Source organism: Corvus moneduloides, chromosome 16, assembly GCF_009650955.1.
Source record: "Corvus moneduloides isolate bCorMon1 chromosome 16, bCorMon1.pri, whole genome shotgun sequence".
NCBI classification, from domain to species: domain Eukaryota; kingdom Metazoa; phylum Chordata; class Aves; order Passeriformes; family Corvidae; genus Corvus; species Corvus moneduloides.
This window is the reverse complement of record NC_045491.1, coordinates 7,473,110-7,497,514: the sequence shown is the minus strand read 5'-3', so window position 1 is coordinate 7,497,514 and position 24,405 is coordinate 7,473,110. Positions and strand designations below refer to the sequence as shown.

The 24,405-nt window shown below is 55.1% G+C and overlaps 2 protein-coding genes across 3 annotated transcripts in view; one reads left to right on the top strand and one right to left on the bottom strand.

The window, feature by feature from the left end:
• Positions 1 to 558: 558 nt before the first annotated feature.
• NATD1 (N-acetyltransferase domain containing 1) lies at positions 559 to 11,684 on the bottom strand. The gene is made up of 4 exons (XM_032126080.1): positions 11,586 to 11,684; positions 11,429 to 11,537; positions 4,641 to 4,759; positions 559 to 3,901 (listed from the first exon to the last, which is right to left on the bottom strand). Exons 2-4 carry the CDS (start codon positions 11,523 to 11,525, stop codon positions 3,785 to 3,787), a joined length of 333 nt encoding a protein of 110 aa, XP_031981971.1. The 5' UTR covers positions 11,526 to 11,537; positions 11,586 to 11,684; the 3' UTR covers positions 559 to 3,784.
• A 3,632-nt stretch (positions 11,685 to 15,316) lies between these two features.
• The window catches only part of MAP2K3 (mitogen-activated protein kinase kinase 3), a 31,003-nt gene continuing 21,914 nt past the window's right edge, over positions 15,317 to 24,405 (top strand). Inside the window, exon 1 of one of the 2 annotated variants that reach the window (XM_032126016.1) lies at positions 15,317 to 15,412. In XM_032126016.1, the coding sequence (XP_031981907.1) occupies positions 15,397 to 15,412 (16 nt within the window). In that variant the 5' untranslated portion in view covers positions 15,317 to 15,396. Of the gene's footprint in view, positions 15,413 to 16,518; positions 16,591 to 24,405 lie in introns of those variants that run through there. The other variant, XM_032126018.1, reaches the window with a different exon arrangement.

Below are 24,405 nucleotides of genomic sequence, written 5' to 3'. Positions count from 1 at the left end.
ACACTGGATCAAATCATAACTGTTCTCCACACCACCCTTCCCGGCAGTTTGAGTTATCCAAACTCTGGCCTCAACCTCTGTAGCCCTCACACAGCATTGGGAAGTGACACAAATGCCCTGCTGGGATCCTGAGTGCTGAGTGCTCGGGCTGTGCTCCCAGGCCTGAGGAGGGCTGGCTCAGGGAGGGAAGTGCCTTGTGTCCCTCTGAGTCACCTGCCTGCCCACCTTGCTCTGGACAAGCACAGCAGCTAGATATTTAAGTATTTTCATGCCCATCTTAAAACAGTGGGCATGAACACTGAGTGTCTGCTCATTTGCAGGACAACTCCCAAAGACTGGCCTGAAATGCTAAGGAGGAATGATGAAGGTGAGCAGGGCTGGATCAGCTGGCAAAGGAGAGGAACCAGTTGTGATCCCGCTCACCCTGAGCTCTGCACAGTCATCACAAGGTCAGCCAGCCCTGTGACCTCAAATAAAATACAATAATTTCACCCTTTGCCTACTGTTCATTTGCAATGGGACCATGTGGTCCCCTCAGCGCAGCACAGCCACTGCAGCTCAGTTAAGCCACAATTTTATTGTATTGTATTCCATGCATTATGTTCATGTTTTATAGTATGACAGAGGGAGGGATCAAGATAAATGTTAAACATAAACAAGAGCAGAAAGGTCGTTTGTAACAGGTCCTGAGAAGGAAAGGCACATCGTAACCACCGAATCCAACAGAACGGAAACCTTGGACAGAGGAAGACAATGCTGGAGAGCGGACGAGGGAGGGGGTGTTTCAAGTTGGGGGCTGTGGAAGCAGGTTTGACAGCCACCTGCTTTTCCCCACCCACCAAAGGTCTGTAGTTCAAATGGATTTGGGGAGCTCAGTATTCAACCAAACTACTTCCACACTCCTGTTGCCCAGGGAGAGTCCAAGATCCCAAATTCCTCCAGGCTTAATCAGCACCAAGGGGCAGCACAGGACTCAAAGCTCCTTTCTGCAGAGACCAGCTGGGAAAAGGCAGCTGGTGGGAAGGCAGGGAAGGGGTACCCAGCACTGAGGGACCCCGAGCCAGGTCCCACCCGGCCGTGCAGGGTCACAGGAGCACCGTGGACTGCAGCATCGCTGGTGACCTGTGGGTATTGCTATTCACTGGCATCGAGGAGGAGGGCAGGCTGGGACAGAGCATGGATACAGCGGAGAAACGGTTGGCACATACACTGGCACACGTCTCTGTCAGGTCAGACGCTGGGGGGGTTGTAGCACCTCGAAGGGAAGCAGCAGCAAAACCGTGTGCTGTGCCTGATTTAAGGCAGCGATTGCCACGGGTGATCCAGCGCCGGGAAGCACGAGGTTCCTGCCAGAGCAGCACGAGGGGCTCCAGAGCCAGGCGTGGACGCTGGGATGCTGCCCAGACAGTAAGCACAGCACTCCCTCCAGCGAGCTGACACAACAGGGAGCTTCTAGAGACTGCACACAGTGGAAATGAGCACAAAACCAGGACAGAGGCTCGCAGCACTGGGCTCAAACATCGCTCCCAAGCACCTAGCCCTGCTGTGGCAAAGACACAAGTGTGTGATCGTGGCTTCCAGGGGAGAAAACGGTTCAGCATTCACCTTGGAATCAAGAGCAGGGATGGTTTGGTCATCACAGCAGTACCAGAGCCAGCCTTGCTCCTGTAACTATATGTTGAAGTGTGTTTTTCATGTTAAAGAACATTTAGCAGCCCACATTTCTTCTTGAGCCCCTTCAGTTTGTTACCTGCAACCCTTTCCCAGGCCCTCAAAGCCACCCTAAAGGTCATAGCCTGGGTGAAATAAGCAGCAAGAGGGCAGAAATGAAGCAGAAGCAGGGCTGAGCTCGAGGCCTTTCCTGAGCAGCCCAAGGCAGAGGTGGCTCTGCCCCCTGGCACAGGTGGTGGGCACAGGCAGGGGTCTCACAGCCTGCAGTGTGCAGGGCAGGGATGGAGTTTGGAAGCCTGAGAGGGCTGCATTACGCTGGTGATGGGCCCAAAAGCACGGGCAGGCAGCAAGGGTTCATCTCGAGCCGGTGGCCAGGGACAGCTCAGACTGAAATCCTGGCACAGCGTCTCCATCTCTGGCCATCCCAACCAGGAGAGAAGATTGTAGGAATTTTTGCCTTTTCTGCCATGGACTTCTGGGAGAGGGCTGAACTGCCTTTCAGCTGGGGCTTCTGTCACTCCGTGGCACAGATTGTAAACTTTAGTCCCTGCTGAGCTAAGCAAGGTCTGGATTTGGCCTCCAGGTGAGAGACTCCCCATTTCCTGCCTGACTGCAGCCCTCAGCAGCTGCTCAGGGCTGGGGGTGTTGAAAGCATCATCTCCCTCACCACAGCCCTGCCCTGGGACACTACAAAGTCCTGAGAGCTCAGTGTGAGATGCCGGGGTGTAGCTCAGGCCCTGGAAAACCCAGGCAAGGCAGGACAGGCAGCAAGCTGGAACCAGGCAGTAACACCATCATGGTGTTACCTCTACATGTGAGTGTGGCAATCCTGGGTTGTGCTACAGAATCATCATCCATGGAGGTAAGAGCATGAAATGAGGGTGTTTCTGCTGCTGGCCAAGGTCCCTACGATGCTGCCAGTGCCCTGAGCTTGGAGCTGTGAGGAGGCCACTGAGCAGACAGGTAATGCTGTGAGCCAGGGCTTCTTTCCAAAGGCTGTAAGGAGAAGCCGTTGGAATCCACATGGACACAGGTGCCTCTAACACTGAACCCTGGAGATGGGCCAGGAGCAGGTCCTGGAGGCCTTACCCTGTTGCTCCCTTACCCTGCTGCTCTTGGGATGTGATGATGGGGCTGATCTGGGTCACTGACAAGGATGCAGAGATGGAGAAGAGGGAGATAGGGGGGAGCCTTCCTCTTCAGCTGCAGGAAACCACCCTGGTGCCGTGGGATGTCCCCTCACTGCTTAGGCCAGGGCTGGGTGTGGGGCTGGTCTCTTCTCCTGAGCAAGCTGTGTCCACACCAAGGGCAGGGAGACAGGGATAACAGTCCATGACCCTGTGGGATGCCACTTCAGGGTTGTGTACAGAAGCTGGGCAGGCGCTGGCATCTCCAGAGAGCAGCATCTGCAGCTCAGCCACATCTCTTCCTCTGCACAGACTCTGCCACAGCCTCTGCAGTCCAAGTTCGCTCCTCACACGGCTCTTGTCCCTAGGCTCAAAGGTGTCACCATCCCAGTGTCTCCACAGTCAGTGCAGCAAAGCCCCTGAGGTGCCACCATGGTCCACATGTTCTTGTATGAATTGCATGTGGGCTTGGACAGAGTTTGGTGCCCAACAGATGCAGCAGGGGATGAACCTGACACAGGGCTGGGGCTCCTCCAGCACCTCCCTCTGTCCCACAAAGCTTAATCCACAGCATCTCCCCAGCTGCCAGGAGGAAAGGGGGGCTGGTACCCCACGGGCACCCCTAACCAACATCCCCAGCAAGTTCACAGCTGTCACCAAGCAGAGGTGAGGGGATGAGGTGCAGAACAAGTCATCCCCTGGCCTTGTGATGGAGTTTGGCAGAAAAATCACCCTCTTCTATGCCCTGGCTTGGGAAGAGCACTGGGGGGCACCATGTGTGCCCAGAGCCAGCCTGGCCCAGGGGCTGTAGCCATGCTCGCACGTGGGCAGAGAGGACGAGGTCCTGCCCACACTCACGCACCACATGGACAGGCTTAAAAAAATGGGAATTGCGAGTGTGGGAAGGGGTTTCCTGAGACTGCAGAGAAGCGAAGGCCGCGTTGAACAGTCAGGGACAGGTGTGCTGGTGTGGGAGCAGTCCTGCCTTAAGGCTGCAAGTGTTCCAGGTACTGCGGCAGCGGGTTCTCCTTGACGTATTTCTGAATGTACCAGCACGTCAGGTGGGCCTTCAGGTCCTCCTCCACCACGAAGTCCAGGGCTGCCTGCAACCAACGGAGATCACATGGGTTACAACCAGCACTCCCAGCCTCTGCTCCCCTCTGAAGCCCCTTGGGAATCCTGTACCATGGGACAGGGGAAAGCAGCAGGTTGCCCTCAGGTACCCCGTGTGCGAGGCAGGTGGAGAGAGAGGCTTGAAGGGAGAGCACAACTGTCCTGCCACAGCCACCACCTCACCACAGAGTCCCCAGTTTAACCCTCAACACATCCAGCCCCGTGTACTGCAGGTGACCCAGTCCATCCTGTGAAGGCCACCTTCATCACCCCTTTGTCCCCGCTTACAGGGCCAGGGAGCAGCTGTACCCCGAAGCACCACCCCACAGTCCGCACTGCTGTGCTCATGACTCCTCAGCTCTCCCTGCACAGCCCAAGGCAGGCAAAGGGCTCACGAGAGCAGTGAAGGTTTGAGAGGATGGGTCCAGGTTGAGGTGAGGTGATCCATCAGCTCCTGCACAAGGGTTTTTTGCTGAGAGGAAGAATGGGCCGAGCCTGGGCAAGTGGCTGGATTTGCTGGTACCTACCCAGCTCCTCTTGCCACAAGAAACAGGAATGTCTGACCCCAGATTTCCATCTGCCCTGCCAGCCACTGCATCTCCCATCAGAGCAGGATTCCCACAGGGCACACATGCAATTCCAACATGATGGGGTCTGGCTTCAGCCAGGATCTCTAGCCACAGCTGGGATGGCAACAGCCTTTGCCCTTCCGGGTGGCTGGGGTCGTACCTTTGCCAGGTGCTTGGCGATTCCTCTCCCTCGATAGGCGTCCGGCACCTCCGTGTGCTGCAAGTCCACGATCCGCTTCCCCACATACTCGTAGAGCAGCACGGCCTTGTCATGGCAACCTGAGGGGTGGGAGACAGGGGTGAGGGCTGGGATGTCCCCAGAGAGCCCACAGCAGGGGATGGGCAGTTTTGGGACTGCTACAGCATCCCTTGTGCCCATGGGAATGGCTCTGGTGCTGAGCCGAGACTTTGCTTTCAGTGACACCCGGATGTCCTCAATGATCCCCCTGAGGTGTGAGCAGAGCCAGGTCTGCTCAGCCTTTCCGAGCCCCTGGAGCAGGAGCAAGGTTTTGACCCAGCCTTGAATCACTGACGCCAGCACAATATGTTTAGTGTAGGAAAGCAGCTGTGGGGAGGGAGGAGATGTGTTGATTGTGGGGGAGAGCAAAAAGGTGAAAACAACAAAGCTGACCCAGGTAACAGCCAATTAATTTCTCTTCCAGCACAGGATTTTTTTTGTTATTGCACATAAAACAGGACAAGACTCCTTGGTCTGGTGTTGCAGCATTGTCTAGACACGTTTTGGGGAAGATGCTGGGGAGGTGAATCCCACAAACACACAGGAAAGCACACACAGGTGTGCAAGGGGGGCTGTGCACACAAATTTACATGTACACACACACAGGCTTCCTGTTTCGACACCCTGACCTTTCTCACAGCAGCTCAGTTACAGGAAAAAAGAAGTTTCAGCTCATGTATGAATCAGAGGAGAGTCAGAACACCCCTCTGGTTTCATCCACAGAGCCTGAGCTTCTGCCTTCAGTGCAAAAGCAAACGTTTCATTTCTAGAAGGTTTCTGTACTTAAAAGTGAGTTTCAGAAATGCAAGATCCCAATCAAAGAGACAAGTTCAATTAAAATAATGGAAACTTTCCCTTCCTTCCCGTGTTTTTTAAGGCTGAAGGGCTGCAAAGTTCACCTGCATTCAGGATCTGCTTTAGCTGAGCTCAATACACTCTGTTTCACTGCATTTCAGCTGACAACTCCAGCCCAGTTTGCCTCATCCCTGTATTCCAGAGAAACTAGAAATGAGCCCATTGGAATTTTGTGTTTCAGCAGAAGCAGCTCAGGCTTTTATTCCTGCTCCTTTTATGCAGACACTCAATTCTCCGACACTGGATGGAAACCTTCGCATTTCCAGCCCGAGTTTATTCCTGCTGGTTTCTGCCCACTCATTCTTGTGCCAACATTGTTCTTGGGTGGACATAAATAATTTCCCTCCCTGCCATTCCCCCAAGTATTTATAGGCTTCAGTCCTGCCCCTCTCAGCCTCTGGTTCACCAAAAAGCCAAGCTCTTTGAGTCTCCCCAGACAGAAAAGAGAGAGAACTGCAGTGTTTCTCCATGCAGATCCAGGCACCCAAAAAAAGGCAAGGGAGCAGGTGAAGCCCTTCCCCAGCAGCACAGACCTGTCTTGCTGGAGGGAAACCTGCCCAGGCTGAGGCATGAGGTGTCCTCACCCTGACAGAGCATTTGGTGGCAGCTCTTAGGAGTGGCAAGGACAGAGTTGGCAGCACCAAAGGCTGTAAAATGATCTTATAACAGCAGCTTTCACTCGCTCCAGCCCTTCCACCCCACTCTCCTCCCAGGCCAAAACTTTCCATAGCCTCTGCCTGAAGCTCTGAGAAGTTTAAAACTAAATTGACAACAGAACAAAAGATCTTTTTTCTTTAAGTACACTTTTGAATATATGATCTGTTTAGAAGTATCACACACAAAAATGCATTTTAAAGTAGAAGGTTAAAACAGTGTTTGGAGAATCTCAGACATGTCCTGGACAGGCTTTTCCTCAATATTCCCTGTACCACAGCAGCACCACAAACCCCCAGCCAGGACAGGAGCTGCAGGGTGCCACCAGGGCACAGAAGAACACACACAGACCAAAGGATTTTACAACCAGCCCTGCACAGAGAGTCAGTGCTGCTGGAAACTGGTCCCAGTTCAAAAAAAACATCCCAGTTCAGCCAAGTGCATGATCACATCCACACATGCTCACCTCAGTGACGCAACACATGAAACCAGCGACACTCGTGCCACAGGGTGTGGTGTGGGCCCTGCAGGTCACAGCCATGGCTTGGAATAAGCCAGCCCTGGTGCTGTGTGGTACCCTGGACATGGGGGCTGCTCCCAGGAAAGCTGGGGGAGCTGGAAGCAGTGCTGACCCTTCTGGGAGTACCCAGCCCCAGTTTGTTGCAATCCCCCCCCAAAGAGAGGGGGCACAAGCAGAACCCCCACTGAAACATGGCATTAGAGCCACCTCCTGCCCGTGTCACCCCCTTGGACTCTGGGACAGGAGTTTATCAGCCTGCACAGACAGAGTTTGGCACAGCAGGCCCAGGCCTCAGCCAGCAGAGCCCCGGGAGCCTGACCGTGGTGTTTGACTCACTGACACTCCCCTCGAGGCCACCAGCGAGGAAGTGGAGTCGATGCAAATCAGCACAGCCAGAGAGGAGCAGGACGGCAGCAATGGCAGCACAGCTGGTGCCCTGCTCTCCCTCTGTCCCTCCCTCCAGTCACAGGGGGCACAGGCAAAGGGAAGCTTTTCTGGGAGCTGGACAAGGGACCAGGTCTAAACTTGCTCTCCATGGAGGGTTTCCACCAGGATCAGCGGTGGGCTCAGCCCTGATGCCAGACACAAGTGCCCAGGCTGGGTGGCTCAGGAGCCTGGGGAACAAGCAGAGAGCCCAGTCCCAGCCCCAGCTGAGGAAGGGACATGTTGGGCATCAGGGAAGACACAGGCACCCCCTTCCTTCGCTGACCCCCTCTCCTGGCATACACAAAGCGCCTGTCCAGATGCTGCAGCACTGCAGGACTATCCCTTGTCCCTTCTCCCTGTCCCCCTGCGCTGGCCCCAGCCCACGATACCCCTTTGTGTGCCCAGGACCAGGGCAGGGCCCTGGCTGCTGCCTGCAAGGCCAATTTCTGCACTCCAGCCTTTGGAGCAGCCCCTGAGCTCCAGCCTCCTTAGGACACTGCTGTAAAGCCATTCCCCGGGAGCAACGGGAGGGAGCAAATGCCAGCCCTGTCTCCCAGGAGCAGGGCAGGAGGCAGCTCAAGTCTTCTGCTGCTGAGCCAAACAGTGGGGAAAAAAAAGCAAAAGCTGCGTGTGGGGTGAGCCGAGAGGATGAGACGTCCCGAAGAGCTCGTGCATGCCAGGCTGGAGCTCGCTGCCTGCCATGGGCTGGCCTCGCTCCCCAGGGAGCTACTGGCACGTTACTACGGAGAGAAAACACAACAGAGCACAACAGCCAGAGTGGAGACAGCACAACCCTCATGGAGGGGCCTCACTCACAGGAATGGCAGCGGGAGGGCTCTGCTTTGGAGCAGTTTCCTGTTTAGGAGCTCTCTGGAGGTGCCTGTGGCACAGGAGGAGTGGGGATGTCTTTGATAAAGTCTGGCGACAGATCCCTAGCTCCCTGCTGCAAACTTGGCACCTTCCCCCTCCTGGAAAGCATCTGCCCCATCAGAGAGGAAAGTTCCAAGGCATGACCTGTTTTCCCAATAAACCTGAGCCTGGGCCCCTGGACAAGGAGCTCCTGAGACTCAGATCAGCAGTGGGCAAAAGAGGAGCTTCCAGGCATTGGATCCTGCCCAAACCCAGCTGGGGAGGAGTGGGAGGTTTGGGAAGTGTGGTGTGCTGCACCCAAGTGTTGGATGAACAGGAGTCAGAATGTGCAGGAATCCCGCGCATCCCTGAGGAACTGGAGCTCCTCCACGCATGTGGTGAGCCTGAATCCTGACTGGAGAGCCTTATGGGTGTGATGGGCATCAAGAAGTCATAGCAGCTGCTACTAAAAGCTGTTCCCCTGCCTCAAACATCTGTGCCAGCAGCTGGACCAACGAGCCAACTACTTTGGCATGGGGGATCCCTTTGGGTTTCTTGTTTTGACCTGAAATTTCATCTCAGATAAAAAAAAATACCCAACTATTCCTGACAAAACCAGCCTATATGATTCCCATGGAAGCTTTTAGCTTTGACAAATTGATGTTTTCCAAGAGAGTCTCTGCACAGGGAGGTTTCTGGCTGGTTCAGGCTGTTAGTCACATCCTAACCCATTACAAATCCAGTTGGGCGTCTTTCTGCCCTCCTCTCGAGGGATAACGAGGCTTGGTGAGGTCTGGTTATAATCAGCTTTACTTTCAGCTTCTAAATGTTCCTGCTTTTGGGATGCAAGGGAAAAGGGAACGTGTTCAAGTGAAGCAGCTGTTCCTATCAGAGTTTTAGCAGCTACTGCAGCAATGAGGGGAGAGAGGGGAGGAACCAGCAGAGAAAGGAAAGACAGGGCAACCCCCCCAAAAAACTGAGTGCAATTCATCTTCCTTGTGCACAAGGAGGAAGTCCTGACACGAGGTCACACAGGGGTGCAGAGGCAAACACAGGATGGTGCTTGAAACAAACACTTTCACAACCAGTTCACAGCTTTCACTGTCTCAGGCCTCCTGCTCCAGGGATTTCCAGAAAGACATTGCCATGGAAAGTTTTCTACCCAACATCACACCACCATAAACCACCAGCTCTCAAAGCCTGGCTGGTTGGTCTACAAGCCTGGTGCATCCATGTTTTCCCAGGGTATCATCCACACTTGACATCTAGCAGAAATTAGGACATCACAGGAAAGTTGACCCTGGAGCCCACGAACTGCTGTTCATCTCTGCTACAGTGGAGTGACATGGGACAAAAGTGCTCTTCTGAGGGACACGGGGGTCACACTGATGCCAAAATTTGTGTCTGACCCATTTCTTGTCACTCCCTGAATGCAGCAGGGAAAAACTCCCAGAGCATTCCACACCACTGATGCTCATCGTGCCAGGAGCGGGAGCGACAAAGAGCAGTGCAGGAAATAAACACCCTGCCACACACTCCCACAGAGATGGTTATCTCCTGACCATCTTCCAGGGCTTGGCTGCTAACAGTAAGTGCCTAACAAGGAGGAGGAGAGATGGATCACCCACTCCACATGGATGTTAGTCAGCCCAGCAGCACAGACACTGCTGTCACACCAGGACGCTGCTCAGCTCGGCTGCCTTGCGTGGCCAGTGCTGAATTCACAAAAAAGGGCTCAGATTCCCTGAACTCCCAGAAAAAACACAGCCTTCATCATGGGGATTGACCTGGGCGAGGCCATGGCCAAGCTGGATAGGGCCTGGAGCAATCTGGTCCATGTCTGGACACATGGAAGGTGTCCTGCCCACAGCTGGAACGAGATGAGCTTTAGGATCCTTCCAACCCAAACCATTCCGGGATTCTGTGACTCCACGACCCCCTCCTGAATCAGGAGATTCTGTGCTGATTCACACACAACTCCCACAGTTGATTCTCTCACTCTTGAAGTTCACCCTCTCCAGTCACGACTCATCCCTGCTCAGCCACCAAACGCTACTTGGCCCATGGTGTGGCTGGCAGAGCTTTTATCCAGAAAACCACAAGAAAAGATTACGTTTCCCTAATAATTGTTGGCCCTTGGCTGTCCGCTCTATTTCCTGCACACACCAACTTCACCGACCGGGACAATGCTCTGGTGGTGGCACTGGGGACCCGGCACCTGGGACCTCGTTTGATCTCAGTCTGAAATAAGCAGTTGGTGAAATTGTTTTCTCCGCACCCATCTCCTCCTTCCTCGCTCCACCACTGCCGAGCCTCCAGCCTGCACTTTGTAATTAGTGGTTGAAATGAAAATGGGGTGGGGGGGAGGAAGAGAAGTCTAAAATAAAATCCAGACTATTCCTGTTGTTTTATCGACGAAGCCTCCTGCATTCCCTGTGATTTCTGAACTACACATTTTATTTATTTTTTTTTAAACAAAGGCAGCTACCCTGCAATTTCTGCAGGGCAGCAAGGCAACCTATTTTACCCATGGTAGTTCTCAGTATGACAAATGGATGGGGAAGAGATGTTGGGATCGTTGAATATCTGGAATTAACCATTAAGATGAAGACTGGGAAAGAATCAGTGCACCACAGAGAAATTTTAGTGGCACCTACTTTTTGTCTTTGTTCACTCCACCCAATATGTGACAGAGCTGTTTGGGGGTCACCGTGTCACCAGAGCTCCACAGCCCTGGTCCCATAGGCAGTTGTGGCAGCTTGGATCCGTGTTGTTGGTCCTACAGAACCATGGCACCCATCGTGCTGGAGCGCCCGAGGGGCTTCCCCGAAGGAATCTCCCCAGAAGGGCCCCGTTCCCTACTGGCACTGCACCTTCACATCACCCAAAGGCACCTGCTCCTGGGGGGGGGCAAAGGGAGTGCCCCCAAACCTGCCCCTGCCACCATCGGGCTCCACACACCGAGCCCAACCAAGGGAGCCGGGAGATCCCCAGATCTCCTGGGAGAAGGTTTTGGGGTTCAGGAAGGGTGGGGAGGAGGGGGCACCATCGGGAATCAGGGGTGCTCTGACGAGTACCGGGGGGCGCGGGGGGGGTCACACCGCGGCAGGATGGAGAGTACAGAGGAAAGTGCTGTGGGACACAGCGGCACGGGAGGAGGAGGGATCAGGGAAACGGGGGGAAATAGGTGGGAACAGGAAAAAGAGACGGGAACAAGAAGAAAAAGGGGGAGAGCAACGGGGAGGAGAAACGGGGAGGGGAAAGGGGGGAGAAACGGCGGGGCGAAGGGGGGGAAACAGCGAGAGTGGGAAAGGAAGGGAACGGGAATCCGGGGCCCCCAGCGAGGCCGAACGGTGGCAGAGGGCAGCAGGTAACGTCCCGGGGAGCCCCGAGCGCCGTCCCTTACCGTTGAGCCGCACGGTGAACTGCCGCCGCTTCCGATCGTGCTCCACCTGGATGGGGCAGCCCTGCTCCAGGAGGCCGAGCGGCGCCGAGTGCGCCATGGCGGGTCGGTGCCGGTGCCGGTGCCGGTGCCGGTGCCGGTGTCGGTGTCGGTGTCGGTGTCGGTGTCGGTGTCGGTGCCGGTGTCGGTGCCGGTGCCGGAGCGGAGGCGCGGTCGGGCCCCGGCGCGGCCCCGGCCGCAGGAAGCCCCAGCTGTGCGGCACGTGCCCACCCCGCAGCCAATGGCCGCGCCGCGCTTTTGTTTTGGTACGGCCGCGCGGCCCTTAAAGGGGCAACGCCGCCACAGCGGTGGGGCCCGCAGGCAGCGCCCGGCGCCCCCGTGCGGGCGGGCACCGCCACCAACAGCTGCACTGGTCCTTTACTGGTCCTTTACTGGTCTTGTACTGGTTTTCCGTTCTGGGTTACTGGGCTTGCGCTGGTGCTGCCCCGCTGTGCCATCTGCTCTATGGTAGATCCTGTGCTGGGTGCCCTGTCCCTGTACTGGGCTCTCCGCCCTGGTGTACCGGGGCTGTGCTGGTGCCCTGCACTGGCACTGTGGGGTGGAAGCCCCAGGTCATGACCCCCATGTGATGCTGTGACCAGGTTACTCCAAGCCCCATCCGACCTGGCCTTGGACACTTCCAGGGATGGGGCAGCCACAGCTTCTCTGGGCAACCTGTGCCAGGACCTCACCACCCTCACAAGGAAGAATTTATTCCCAATATCCCATCTAACCCTGCTCTCTGGCAGTGGGAAGCCATTCCCCCTTGTTCTGTCACTCCATGCCTTGTCCAAAGGCCCTCTCCAGCTCTCTTGGGAGTCCCTTTAGGCACTGGAAGGGGCTCTAAGGTCTCCCTGGAGCCTTCTCTTCTCCGGGCTGAACACCTCTGGCTCTCCCAGTCTGGCTCCAGAGCAGTGGTGCTCCATCATGTATCATATACAAATCACATATCACACACACCTCACATCCTTGACCCAAAAGCTCTCAGTGACAGGAGCTGAGAGTGCCTGAGGTGTCTGTGCTGGCTGTGCAGTGGGACAGGCTGGCAGCTGCCTGTGCAACAGGAAAAAGCAACACCTAAATTAACCTGGAACTAGGCATAGTTCACCGGCAGCTTCTCTGCACCTAAGCACCATCTCATGTAGCTTGGCCTTTGTTTACTCATCCCTTCAGCTCCTGCTGCCCGAGCTGCAGCCCATCAGCTGACGAATTCACTGGATTTGGTTGGTCTGTGCTGCTCCATTGGCCGGTGCTGGTGTTCTGCCTGTCAGGGTCTCTTGCTATTTTCCCACTCCCATCGAGCCCTGGCCCTGCAGCACCCCCTGACCCAAAGAACTGGGTGTCTGCGAGGAGAGGGCTTCATTCCCTTCCTTTTCCATGAATATTGGTGAGGAGATGTTGTCCTCCTCCTCATCCCCTCCCTGGCAGCTTTTGTGCTCCCACACCATATGGTGGTGCAGGATGATACAAACAGCAAAACACCCGAGCAGGGGAACGCAGGGAATGCAAACACGCTGCAGCAGCCAGGCCAAGCACTTCTGGGATTTCACAGGGAGGATGGGGGATAACTGGCATGATCCTGAGGGCAGGCAGAGTGGGGAGCTGCATCCTGCACCCTGCTTGGAGCTGCGAGGGAGGGCTGATGTCCTCCAGCACACAGGGATGCTCAGGAGACAATGGGTCTGGGAAGCCTTAGGAGAGAGGGGAAAGGAGAAGCAGGTTTTGCCCAGACATGAGTGAGGAGCTCCTTATTGCTCTCTTGGTGATCATCCTGATCCAGAGCCTGCACAACCAAAGGTTTACCTATAGCCTCTGAAAGCATGCAGAGACTTTCCACGGGTGCCAAAAATCCAGTACCCTTGCCAAAATCTCTGGGAGCACTCAGGGTCCATGGGGGTCCTTTGCCTGTGATGATTCCCTGGGAGTCAGCAGGGCCTGATGTCAGTGGCTCAGATGAGGATGTGCAGGCAGAAGAAGCCATGCTAGCAGCACTGGGAAGCTGCAGAAGGAAAGGAGAGGTCTCCCAAGAGATCCCCAAGCCCTGCCATGGCTGGGAGGTGACCACGTTGCTGCCTCTGGTCCCTTCCTCACAGCCCGCAGGGGTCCGTGTGCTCCCTGCCTTCCCACGGCCTTCCCACCCTGTTGGATTTGGATACCAGGTGCATCCCCATTTCCCTGAGTGCTTTTGCAGCGCTCCTGTGCTGGAAGGCCTGGGAGCAGGTGACACTTGTGAAGTGCCCAGTGATTGAGGGCAGGTCACTCAAAGCCAGGCAGCTGCTTCATCCACCCCTGTATCCGCAGCCAGAGCCAGAGGCGACCTCCAGCCGTGCCCAGGGATGCAGGTGGAGGAATGGTGCACACTGGGATGTGCCTGGGGACAGCAGGGTCATGTCCTGGCTGTGTTGGCCACCCCGAGTGCTGCCAGCAGCAGGACCAAGTGTCAGAGCCAGTCCCACTAGTCCCTGCAGCTCCACGTTAGCAAAAGTGCTGGTGATGCTCTGCTCTGCCACAGACCCCCCAAAACCCACACCTGAGCACTGGCTCAGCCCAAATCTATGTCGATCAGTTCAAACCCCGCTGTTGATTCCAAGATCCGTGTGGGTAAATGTCAGAAAGGTCCACTGAGCTCCCAGCTCCCACTTGCCCAGCCGCGCAGTGACACCCACAGCTCTTGCATCAGCACTAATGGCCCGCGGTTGGACTGCAGAGCAGTTTTTTTTTTGGAAAGACTCCTCCTCATCTGTGTTGAAAGACTTGAAAGGTGGTGAATCTGTGACGTCTGTGGGGAAGGTAATTGCTCTCCCCACTAAAAACCTGTAATTTATTTTCCATTTGAACTCTTCCACGTTCAATGTGCAGCTGCCGGATCTGGCACCATTGGTGCTGGATCACAGGTCTGCTTGAGGCACCTGTGCAGCCACAGATCCCAGTCCACCCAGCTCCTTCCCTCCAGCAGTGATTCCCTTCAACTGCCTGCATTTGAGGAAGTTTTTCCAGTCCTCAAATTTATCCCAAATGCTCTGCAAAGCTGAGAGCTGGCTGTGGCAGAGCAGGTGAGATCTCACCAATGCTGTCAGCAGTTGCCACCCCTCCAACTCCTTCTTTGGATCACACTAGGAATTCCAGCCAGAAAACGGCACTTGGAATCTCCTTTTTAGTTTGTTCAACTGCATCTCTCACATCCTGTCCAGCACTTCTCCCTGCAGCCCAGCTCGGGTGTTTGTGGCAGCATCCTTACCCCAGGATGTGCCACAGCTAGGACAGATTGATTCCTCAGTGACTCAGAGAGGAATTAATCAGAGAATCATAGAGTATCCTGAGCTGGAAGGGACACACAAGGATCATCCAGTCCAACTCCAGGCCCCAAAATCCCACCCTGTGCATCCCTGGAAGCGTTGTCCGAACACTCCTGGAGCTCTGGCAGCCTTGGGGCTGTGACCATTCCCTGGGGAGCCTGCTCAGTGCCCCACCACCCTCTGGGGGAAGAACTTTTCCCTAATATCCAACCCAAACCTCCCCGACACAGCTCCAGCCATTCCCTCGATTCCCCGTCCATTCTCCAGCCGGACCCACCGGTGGCACCCGTGGTGTGCAGGACCCACGGAAGATCTGGTGAGCTGACTATCCTCAGCTGACAGGTGAGGTGAGTGGGTCGAGCAGCAGCACAGGACGGGGACCCCGGGGGACAAGGACACCGAGGCCACCTCTCCTGGGGAGCACAGCGCCGCCCGCCCGCCTCACTTCACCCTCACAGCCGTGCCCTCGAACCGCAAAGCCGTTTCCGCGCGGGGGCCTTAACCACGCCCCCTGTCCGGCGCTGGCCAATGGCGGCGCGGGGGGCGGGGCCTGGCGGGGGCAGTTCCCGGTGGGGCCGCGGCGGGCGGGACTCGCGGGCTCCGCTCAGCCCGGGCCCGCCGGGCTCGCACAGCGCCATGTCCCTGCCCAGAGGTACGAGCGGGGGCTGGTCGAGGGGCGGTCGCGGCTGTGGGGTAATCGCGGGGCTGGGGGTGTTGGTCATCCCGCCGGGCGTGGGCTCCCCGCGGCTTCCTCCGCGCGGGCCCCGGTGGTTCCGTAACCCGGCGTCGTCGCTCTGGCCAGAGCCGGGTACCGCGATCCCCGGGGCTGCAGAGCCCTTGTGGGGATGTGCTGTGGGGCAGCGGGGGGTGGGGAGTGGCGTGGGGGGGTCGCTCAGGGGATGGGGGACCCGCGGGGAGGGAGGGGGCGAAGCTGCGTTTTGCGTGGGAAGAGCGATAAAAATAGGCGAGTTTTGTTTGCTGCTGCTGGAGGCTTTCCCTGTCCCGAGTTTCCACTCCTCGGGAATCCTGGGCTCGGAGCCGCAGGTGAGCGGAGCCCTCGCCGTGGCTCAGGCAGGTGGGAAGGACCGGGCTGGGATTCCGGGCGTGAGCCGCGTTGCCCCGTGCCGTGTCCGGGCACGGCCGGGACCCGGTGCCGCCGTGTGCCGGGAGCGTCGCGCTGGAGTTCCCGCTGTCCCCAACCGGAGAGCGTGACCGTGTGTCACAGGTGTTATTTATAGAGCGTGGCCGTGACTCAGGTGGCCTGTCCCCATCCCAAGGTGAGCACCGGCCGGCAGGTGTCGGCCTGGGATGGCCCTGCCGGCGTGCCGGGATGGATGGGAACAGGGAAATGGCTTTGCCGGAGTCCCGGTGCTCCCTGGAGCCGGCTCCATCCGCGCCGTGAGCGCACACCGGACGAAGGAGGGAGCGCACGGAGTGCGGCTGCTGCCTCTCTCTTATCAGCGGAATAAAATTTGAGGGGTTTTCCCTGAGCGGGAGTGATGCACTGGAAACTTGGAGTCAGGAGCCATGTGAGCAGATGAACGCACCTCGCGTGACTTTTTTTTCTCCCCCCGGCTTTTAAATGATCCGTGTCTTATCCGGAGGGAATGTGGACCTGAGTTTCCTGTTTGCTGTGTAAGCAGGGGGTGAATCAGCAGCGATTTACGGAGCTGCTGAGCAGAGCTGCTGACTCACAGGTAGGAGCACATGCCTCCAGCCATCCAGCCTTGGAAGGCATCATCCAGGCTTCTTAAAGGCTGGAACACCTGAGCCCAGACCTTTCCTCGGCTGCCTGTGCCGGACCGGTGGATGTGTGGATGGAGGGACGAGGTGAGCCTGGCCCAGGGACCCCTTGTGCCCCACAGGAGATGAGGCCTGAGCTGGGCCCAAAGGATTTTGGGGGAAGCGTTGTGGCTGACAGCAAAAGGTGATGCCTGGAGGAGCACCTGGGAGCGTGGTGCTTTCCTTGGAGGAGGTTTGGAGCTGCTCTGTGTCTGCAGGTTTCTGTTGGTTGTGACCAGCGGGTTCATTCACGCATTAACCCTGATGTCTGGTGCTGGAGGTGTCACACGTGTGCTGAGAGCGCCCGGTCTCTGCTGGCACCGGCAGCTCCGAGTCCCCGTCTGACCCGGGCTCCTTTGCTTCCATCAGGGCAGCAGCAGCACGAGGGTCGATCCTGAGTGTGTGTAACACATCTGCCTCTTCACAACCCTCTCATCCTGCCTCTCCTTGGCTTGCACCTGCCTCCAAGCAGGTATTCCCAGGGATGCTCGCAGGTCTGAGAGTGTGCACCTGCTGCTCATGGCTACTACTTTTCTCTCTTTCAGGCAGCCTGAATTTAAGACAAATTTCCCTAATTTTCCTTAGGGAATTTCAGCAAGCAATCTCAGGTTTCCTTTGCTGGTTCTCCTTGGGCTTGTGTTGCTCAGGGTTGTAAACAGAGGCTGCTGTGTTGAAGCTGTTGGTTGGCTCTTTCTGTGCCAGATGCCTTCCAAAACTCACCTGCCATCACTTCGGCTTAGTCACAGGGTTGTCTCCTGCCTTGGGAGATTTTTGGGATGCGTGACTGGCCGTGTCACTGGTGGTAGGAATGGTGCTGTGCCGGGGCTTTTCTCTGCACTAAACATAGCTTGGGAGATAAACACCTTCTGGGGATTGTGTGGAGCTTAGGGAGGATTTCGGCTTTCTTTCTTCCTCTTCCCTTTGCTCCTGTCTGCTTGATACAAGTTATCTCTCAGGATCTTGTACGTGGGAGAACGTCTCTTGTGTTATCTTGCGCTGTCAAGGCTGATGTTTACTCATATATGCAAAAACTCCCTGTTTTCTCAGGTCACCAAAGTTCCCTCAAGCTGTGTCTAATGGAATGGGTGGCACTGTAGGAAGGAATTGGGAGCAAAGCTTTGGAGCTGTCCTGTGTCCTCCTTGCAGAGCTTTGCAAGGGACGGCCTCTGGCTGCAGCTTGCAGCATGTGGCGGGGCCTGGGTGTGATTTCCCAGCAAAGTCTGCACCTTTTTCAGTGAATGGATGCTGTGCAGGGAGGGTGCTGTATCCCAGAGGTTAAAGCAGGAGGGGACGAAGCCTCAGGGAATTTGCAGCCTTTGGGTGGGCGCAGAAACGCAGCGGAGGGTGCAAGGTTTGAGACTCTGGGGTATAAATCCAGGCTGTTGCCTTTTCCCTGGGCCTCAAGGTGTATCTTCTGCCTGCCTTGCATGTGAAAATCCCTGTGCCCATCACTGGGGCTGTTGGCTGTGACTTGAGTGGCCCCTGATGCCTGGGAAGCCCCTCCTGGAGGGACAGGCAGGAACATGCCAGTGGGGAAAGAGTTGCTCCTCAAAGTCATGGAGTTTGCTGGGAGAAGAAGCTTTGGGGAGGATGGGATCTGGAGGGGAAAGACCTGCTTGACCTCCCCTGGTTCACCCACCACTGATGCCTGAGTAATTCAAAAGCAAGTGTTTTTCCTTAGCAGGGAGATTGTCCTTTGGGAATAGAGGTGCTGTTCTGGAGAGGGATCAGGATCTGTCTGGAGCCAGGCTGTGCCTCTGGGGAGGCAGCTCTCCTTTGCCACAGAAGCTTGGAAAAATCAGCAGTGAGAAATGCCAAGACCTGGGAATGAACTGGTGCTTGTTCTTGTGGCACATCTATTCTGGGTGGGTAAATAAGTGGTGGGGACATGTCCCTGCCATGTCCTGGCCGTGCCCTCCATGGGAGCACACCGCTGTTGTGCAATTCAGTCTGTGAATCCAGCACTGTCTCGTCTGCCATTCACACTTTTCCTGCTGCCATCCCCCCAAAAAAGGCATCTCTGCCAAAAGTACACGTGTGGGTCGTGACCTGCAGAAGCAGGACTTTGGCTTTGGGCTTCCATCATGTCCAGGCAGAGCAGCTGCCAGCCTGGTGTTCCAGGGTGTGAGTGGTTGGAGGGGTGGGAGCTCTGATCCCATGGAGCCATTATTTCATTCTAGTTGAAGCATCATGGAGCTCAAATCCAATTAATTCTAATGATCCTAGAGAAAACACAGCACTTTGCTCCTGCCTTACTCCTGTGCTGGCATAATGGTTGGCATGTGGAAAATATCCTGCTGGACGTGATAAATATTTAGCTGTGCCTCAGCAATCCATTTCCCTCCCTGGAGGGATGCTTCCCTGCTTTTCTTTTAGTGGATAATGAATCCTGCTGAAGGCTGATCCCTTTATTTTCCAGCTCTGGTTTGTGGTCCTGGGCTGAGCTGGAGTTTGTTTGCCCCTGTTATTTGCAAAGGTGGTTGTTGCTGGAGGAAACTCATCTGTGCTTTGTAGAGGTTCCCTTTGGGAGCAGCTTTCTTGTGCTGGTGATTTTGTGGCTCAAAATGACACCTCTGCAGACGTGGGACTCTGTGGGATTTTGGACAGAAGATGGTTTTTGCTTGTGTTGGTTAATAAGGCACAGCCTGGGCTGGTTGTTTGCTGGGGAAAGAGCTGGGAGAGGAACTTCGGTCGGCTGGGGAGGTGATTTTACTCTATCAACAAAAAGTTTGGGGTTTTACTGGCATGACTCAGGATGGCTTGTGGGTACATACAGAGCTGGATCTACCTACTGCCTCTTGCTGACAAACCTCTGTAGCACAGGTCAAGTGTTAGTCAGGAATTTGGAGTGGGGGAAAGGGCAGAGAAATTTTTTTTTTTTTTTTTTAAATGATGGAAACTGGAAGTTTCTGTTGGTTTTTTCCACCTGGGAGATATTCCATCTCCCCACAGCCCCTTATCTGTGTGGGGGCAATGCTGCAGTGGTGCTGTGGCAGCTTTGTGAGTCCCAATGTTCATTGTCCCAAGGAACACTGGAATTACTGGGCACAACTGCAGCAGTCTCGGATGTCACAGTGCTGCCTTGTCGCCCCAGTGGGTCTCAGTTTGCAGTGGATCTGAGTCTGCTCCCTTTTCTGGAGCTGGTACAGGCTCCCCTTGTGTGCTCCTTTCTCTTGCACCCATTTCTCTGCCCAGCAGAAAGGTGGAGTAGAGAAGCTGCTTGTGTGGAATGTGGTGGGTTACAGTGTGGCCAAGGGGAAGGGCAGGATTTGGGGGTCCCAGTGGGCAAATCATATTGCCTTGTGCTGAGGACCTGCAGTGGGGTGAAGGCGGGGGTGAGGTGGACCCTCTCCAGCACCCACTGAGCTGCCTCAGCCTCCGTCCTCTTGCCTGCACTGTGCCCAGGGAGGGGCACTGCTGAGTTGATCTGTCCTGTGCTCTAAGCCTTAATTTCATCATTTCAACTGAAATTATTAAAAAAGAAAATTAAAAGATAAATTTCTACTAAAAACATAACTTGAGTATAAGAGGAGGCAGGATGAGGAGGAGACAACATTTACCAGAAGTTGTTTGTGGAGCATTCACCCTTCCTTCCCCCTCACCACCACCAAAGACAAATCTGGGTTTGGAAAGGAAGAAACCTCCAGAGTGCTCGATACAAGTAATTTCCCATCAGAGGCTGCTAACCTTAGCTGTGGTTTGGCACTGGCATCAGTCAAGCTGCTTGTGTCTGATGGAGCTCTCTGGGAATGGCTGGGACCCTTTTCTCCCTGGCATCTGCCTGTTGAGCACCAAGTGCCCCTTGTCACCAGTATTCATCCCTGCTGCCTCATCTCCTGCCATGATAGTGCCTTTTTAGGAAATGTAAAAGCAGCTTTTAATGCTTGTATTTAATTTGTAAAGGTCTTGGAGGTTTCTCATAAGGAATCCATAAATCTCTGCAGCTGGGATGGGGTCCTGCCAGCATCTCTTTGGCGGTGCCAAGAGCCACATCCTCCCTTAGCATCCATTGGTGATGGGTGTGGAGGGGACCAGCAGTGCAGGGCAGAGGGACAGGAGGGGAAGAAGTTGTCCTGCAGGGCCTGGCAGGTGACAGTCATGTGTCTGACAGATCATAAACACGCAGGGCTGGTTTCATGGATGGGCTGGGGGTGGTTTAGGGGAGGATGACGGGGTTATCTAGGGTGTGTCAGCTTGTCTGGGCTTGCAGGCCAGTTAGAAACTGCTTTGTGGTGTGTGTGTGTGCGTGTGAATTCCCTCCTAGCTGGGGTCTTGTGGGGACGACTGACGCAGCAGCCTGGCTGTGCTGCAGGGGTTGGCTGCAGTGGGCTGGGTGCCATGGATGTCTTCACTGGTGTGTATTAACAGCAGCTTGGAGATGGCAGCATCCTGACCCCATTGGCTGGAGGGCATTTGGCACAGCTGGAGCAGATGTTCCCTCTTGCTGCACTCATCCCTCCCTCCAGGAGACTGTTTCCTGTTCAAGGTGGTGAAGGGCAAACATGCTGCACAATGGAGGAATTTTTTGCTGTGGCATGAAGATCTTGGTTTACTTGGTGTGGGAGTGGGAAAGTTGAGGCTTGAGAGGGAGATGATGGAGCAGCAAAGTGTGCAGCCCTTGGGATGGCCCCTCTGAATCAGCCCTGAACGTTATGGGCATGGCTGCAGGGGTGTGTTGTGCTGCAGACATGAGGATGTCTTTGCAGCTCGTCACTAGAAATGACGTGGCTCTTCTGCTGAGGGCCAGATGTGCTCATGGTCAGGGCTTTTGAAGAAAGCTGCTCTGCATAGTTCAAAATCCCCTGCTGCTCTGGACCGCTTGGTTTCTCTCCTGACGTGCTGTCAAGTTGTACCCCGGCCAAAGCTGAGATGATCTCGTGCTGATACGTGGCTTTGGCTGCTCTTTGTCATCTTCCAAACACCTCTGAAAGGTGCTTGGGGGTAGGTGACAGGCCCAGCCCCACGTGCCTGTTTGTAAAACTCCCAGAAAATCCCTGCTGGCACGGGGCAGGGCAGTGTGAGACAGCTTCGTTTGTGTGCACGTGTGCTCAGCTGACTTCTGAGGTTTCCCTGGTCTCCCCAGAGCTAAAATCTTCCACCCTGTGCCAAATCCTCACCTGTTTGACCCGTGGTGCTGACTGCCACCCCTGTGGTGGTCAGGAAAAAAAAAAAAGATATAATTGTGGCAAAAGAAGGATGAAGGTGCTGGTGGGTGAGAGGTGGGTGGTGATGCTGCCATAGGACCAGCCTGGACCTGACCAGCCCCTGTGCCAAGCTCTGTCTGTCTTTGGCAGCACCCGTTTTCCTCAAGTCTGGGAGCAGCTCCACACTGCTTTGAGGCTGCTAAAAAAGAGGGATGTGGTGGGTGTTTTAGATGATCTGCTTGTACAGCTCCCTGTGTTCACTCTCTGTTAGCATCTGCAGCCCGTTTCCCTCAGGTTTTTGGTTGATCCCTGCAATTGTTTGGCTGTGAGCATCATCCTTGAGCATCAGAGGTGAGCACCAGGTGCCAGAGGATCACTGGCGCCAGCCAGGGCTGGGGTTGTCCTCGGAGCCCAGGATACCTGCAGGGCTGGGCTGTGCTGGGGCTGCCTCTTGTGCTCTGCAGATGTTGCTTTCTTACCCAAGAGCAGCTTTTTGCAGGTATTAATTACGCCTGTCCCTGCCTGGTTTCTTGAAGAGTGGTGAGAGTGAAGCGGGGGCTGGAGGAGGTGCCTCCAGAAATAACCAAGCAGAAATTGTGCGTGAATTTATAATTCTTATCAGCCTGGTGTGTGCTGTGCTAGAGCTCGTAAACTACTCGGCTTTTCCTCCAGCAGCTCCCCTGTGGGTGTGATTTCTTTGTGTATGTTCCAGGTAGCTGCAAGAGTTTACCCTTTGGATCCACAAAGAGTTTTGTGTTCGGTAACTGTGAGTTACAGCCCCCCTCAGTGAGGGAAACTGTGTGTAACCATCCCAGGGACAGGAGCTGGGGTGTGTTTCCCTTGATTTCAAACAGGTTTGATGTTTCATATGTCTCCTTCCAGCTCATCTCCACGTCACTCTGCATAGAGAGCACTGCTCCTTTCCCCAAAACACGGATGTGAGGCTCGTTCTTCCGGGAGAAAGGGGATTCTTAAGAATTGATTATCTCTTATTCAAATGGAAATTATTCTTGGAAGCCCTGAATGTGCCCGAAGAGAGCTGCAGGCTGAGCTGCACTGGGTGACTGCGAGCTCTTGAGCCGGGATGGGAGCCGGATGCGTAGGGACCAGCCTGGCTGTGGAGACCTCTGGCTTCCTGGGAGGGAGAGGCAGCTCTTTAATCTGCCTTTACTAGGAAAAGCCTGCAACTCTCACTTCCCTGAACACTGGAAAAAGTGCAGGGTGATAGGTGGATATGAGAGAGTGACAGAAGGAGGGGAAAGAAGATCAATCCCACCCAGAGGGGCAGCTGTGCCCTTCCTGCTGGGGCTGCGTGGGACCTTGGTGGCGAAACGCCACTGAGCTGTGGGCACGCTTCCTGTGGAGCCCCTGCTTTTCCTCGCCATGAATCAAAGCTGCCCTGTGGGTACTGGGCAAATCCACCACAAAATAAGTGTTTTCCCCACACAGAGCTGGTACAGCCATTGATAAGAGCCTGGAGAGGGAGGACAGTGCAGGGTGATGCTGGGCAGTGGGGCTGGCAGTGTGCTGGTGGTCCAGCCTTTAACTGGGGGGCAGTTTTTAAGCTTTGCAGCAGGGAGTGTGAGGGAACAAAGGAGAGAAGTGTTTGCAGGTGATTTCTCATGGACCAGCTGGACATGGGATTTGTTCTGGGAATATGGATGTAGTCTGTCCTTTGGGGCAGAGGAGCAGCAGTGGGAGGGGAGAGCAGGAGGTTCATGGTGTGGGCCATGCTGTGCTTAATGCCAGGAAAAGAGGCTACAGGTCCAGCTTGTTGGGGCTGAGCTCTCCCTTTTTATTTGTGTCTTCTGCCTGGTTCCCTGCAGCAGAGAGGCAGGGAAAAGGGATGGCACTGAATATACATCAAAATGAGCAAAGAATTGGTGTGGGACAGCAGGAAACAGGGAATTGTACTGCAGCACTTGCCTGTTGCTTTCTGTAAGTTGCTGGAACAGCACCCTGTTCCAAAGGAAATAATCCAAGGTTTTCTCTGCTCCTGCACCCCAGAGATGTGGTGCTGGGTCAGTGCTGGAGGTCAGATGTTTTCCTCTGAAGATGCACAGGCTTTGTTCACCTGAGCTGTGGTGGCACCCTGGGAGTGGGAAAGCATTCCAGGTCCCCAGGGAATAATGTCACTGTGAACCCTCTGAGCAGCTGCTTGGCCTTTTCCCCAGTGCAGATGCTGCTCTTGAAAGTCCTGCCTGCAGTCTGTGGGCCAGGGAAGCACCTGGGTCAGTCTCGTGTTTCTGCCCCTCTCCCAGAGCATGCAGCTGTGAATCTGAAGGGGTTTTTTTTCTCCTCCATAAATTCCATTTTCATAGTAAGTGCCTGCTCTCTTACATCATTTGCAGAGGTGACATCACTCTATCCCTGCCCAGAGTAAATTGGAGGGAGGATGGTAGAAATCTGTTTTTTTCCTAATTTTTTTAGGGAAGCAGAGAGGGGAATACTTTGCTCCCTTGATAAGTTTACAAGGTTTTGGGGAGGACACCTGGAAGTGTTTGAATGATGCCAGTTTGGATAGAAAAAGTGTCTATTGACGCTGGAGTGGAGTTACTGCTGACAATTACAAAGCCAGACTATTCCCTTTCCCACTGTGCCTCCTGTCAAGCAGATCTATTCCAAGGGCAGTTTGAGTTTTCTCTCCCGTCAGGAAACTGTCACTAGCCAGTCACATCAATTCCAAACAGATTTTATTTTTTCATGGCTTTGCTTATGG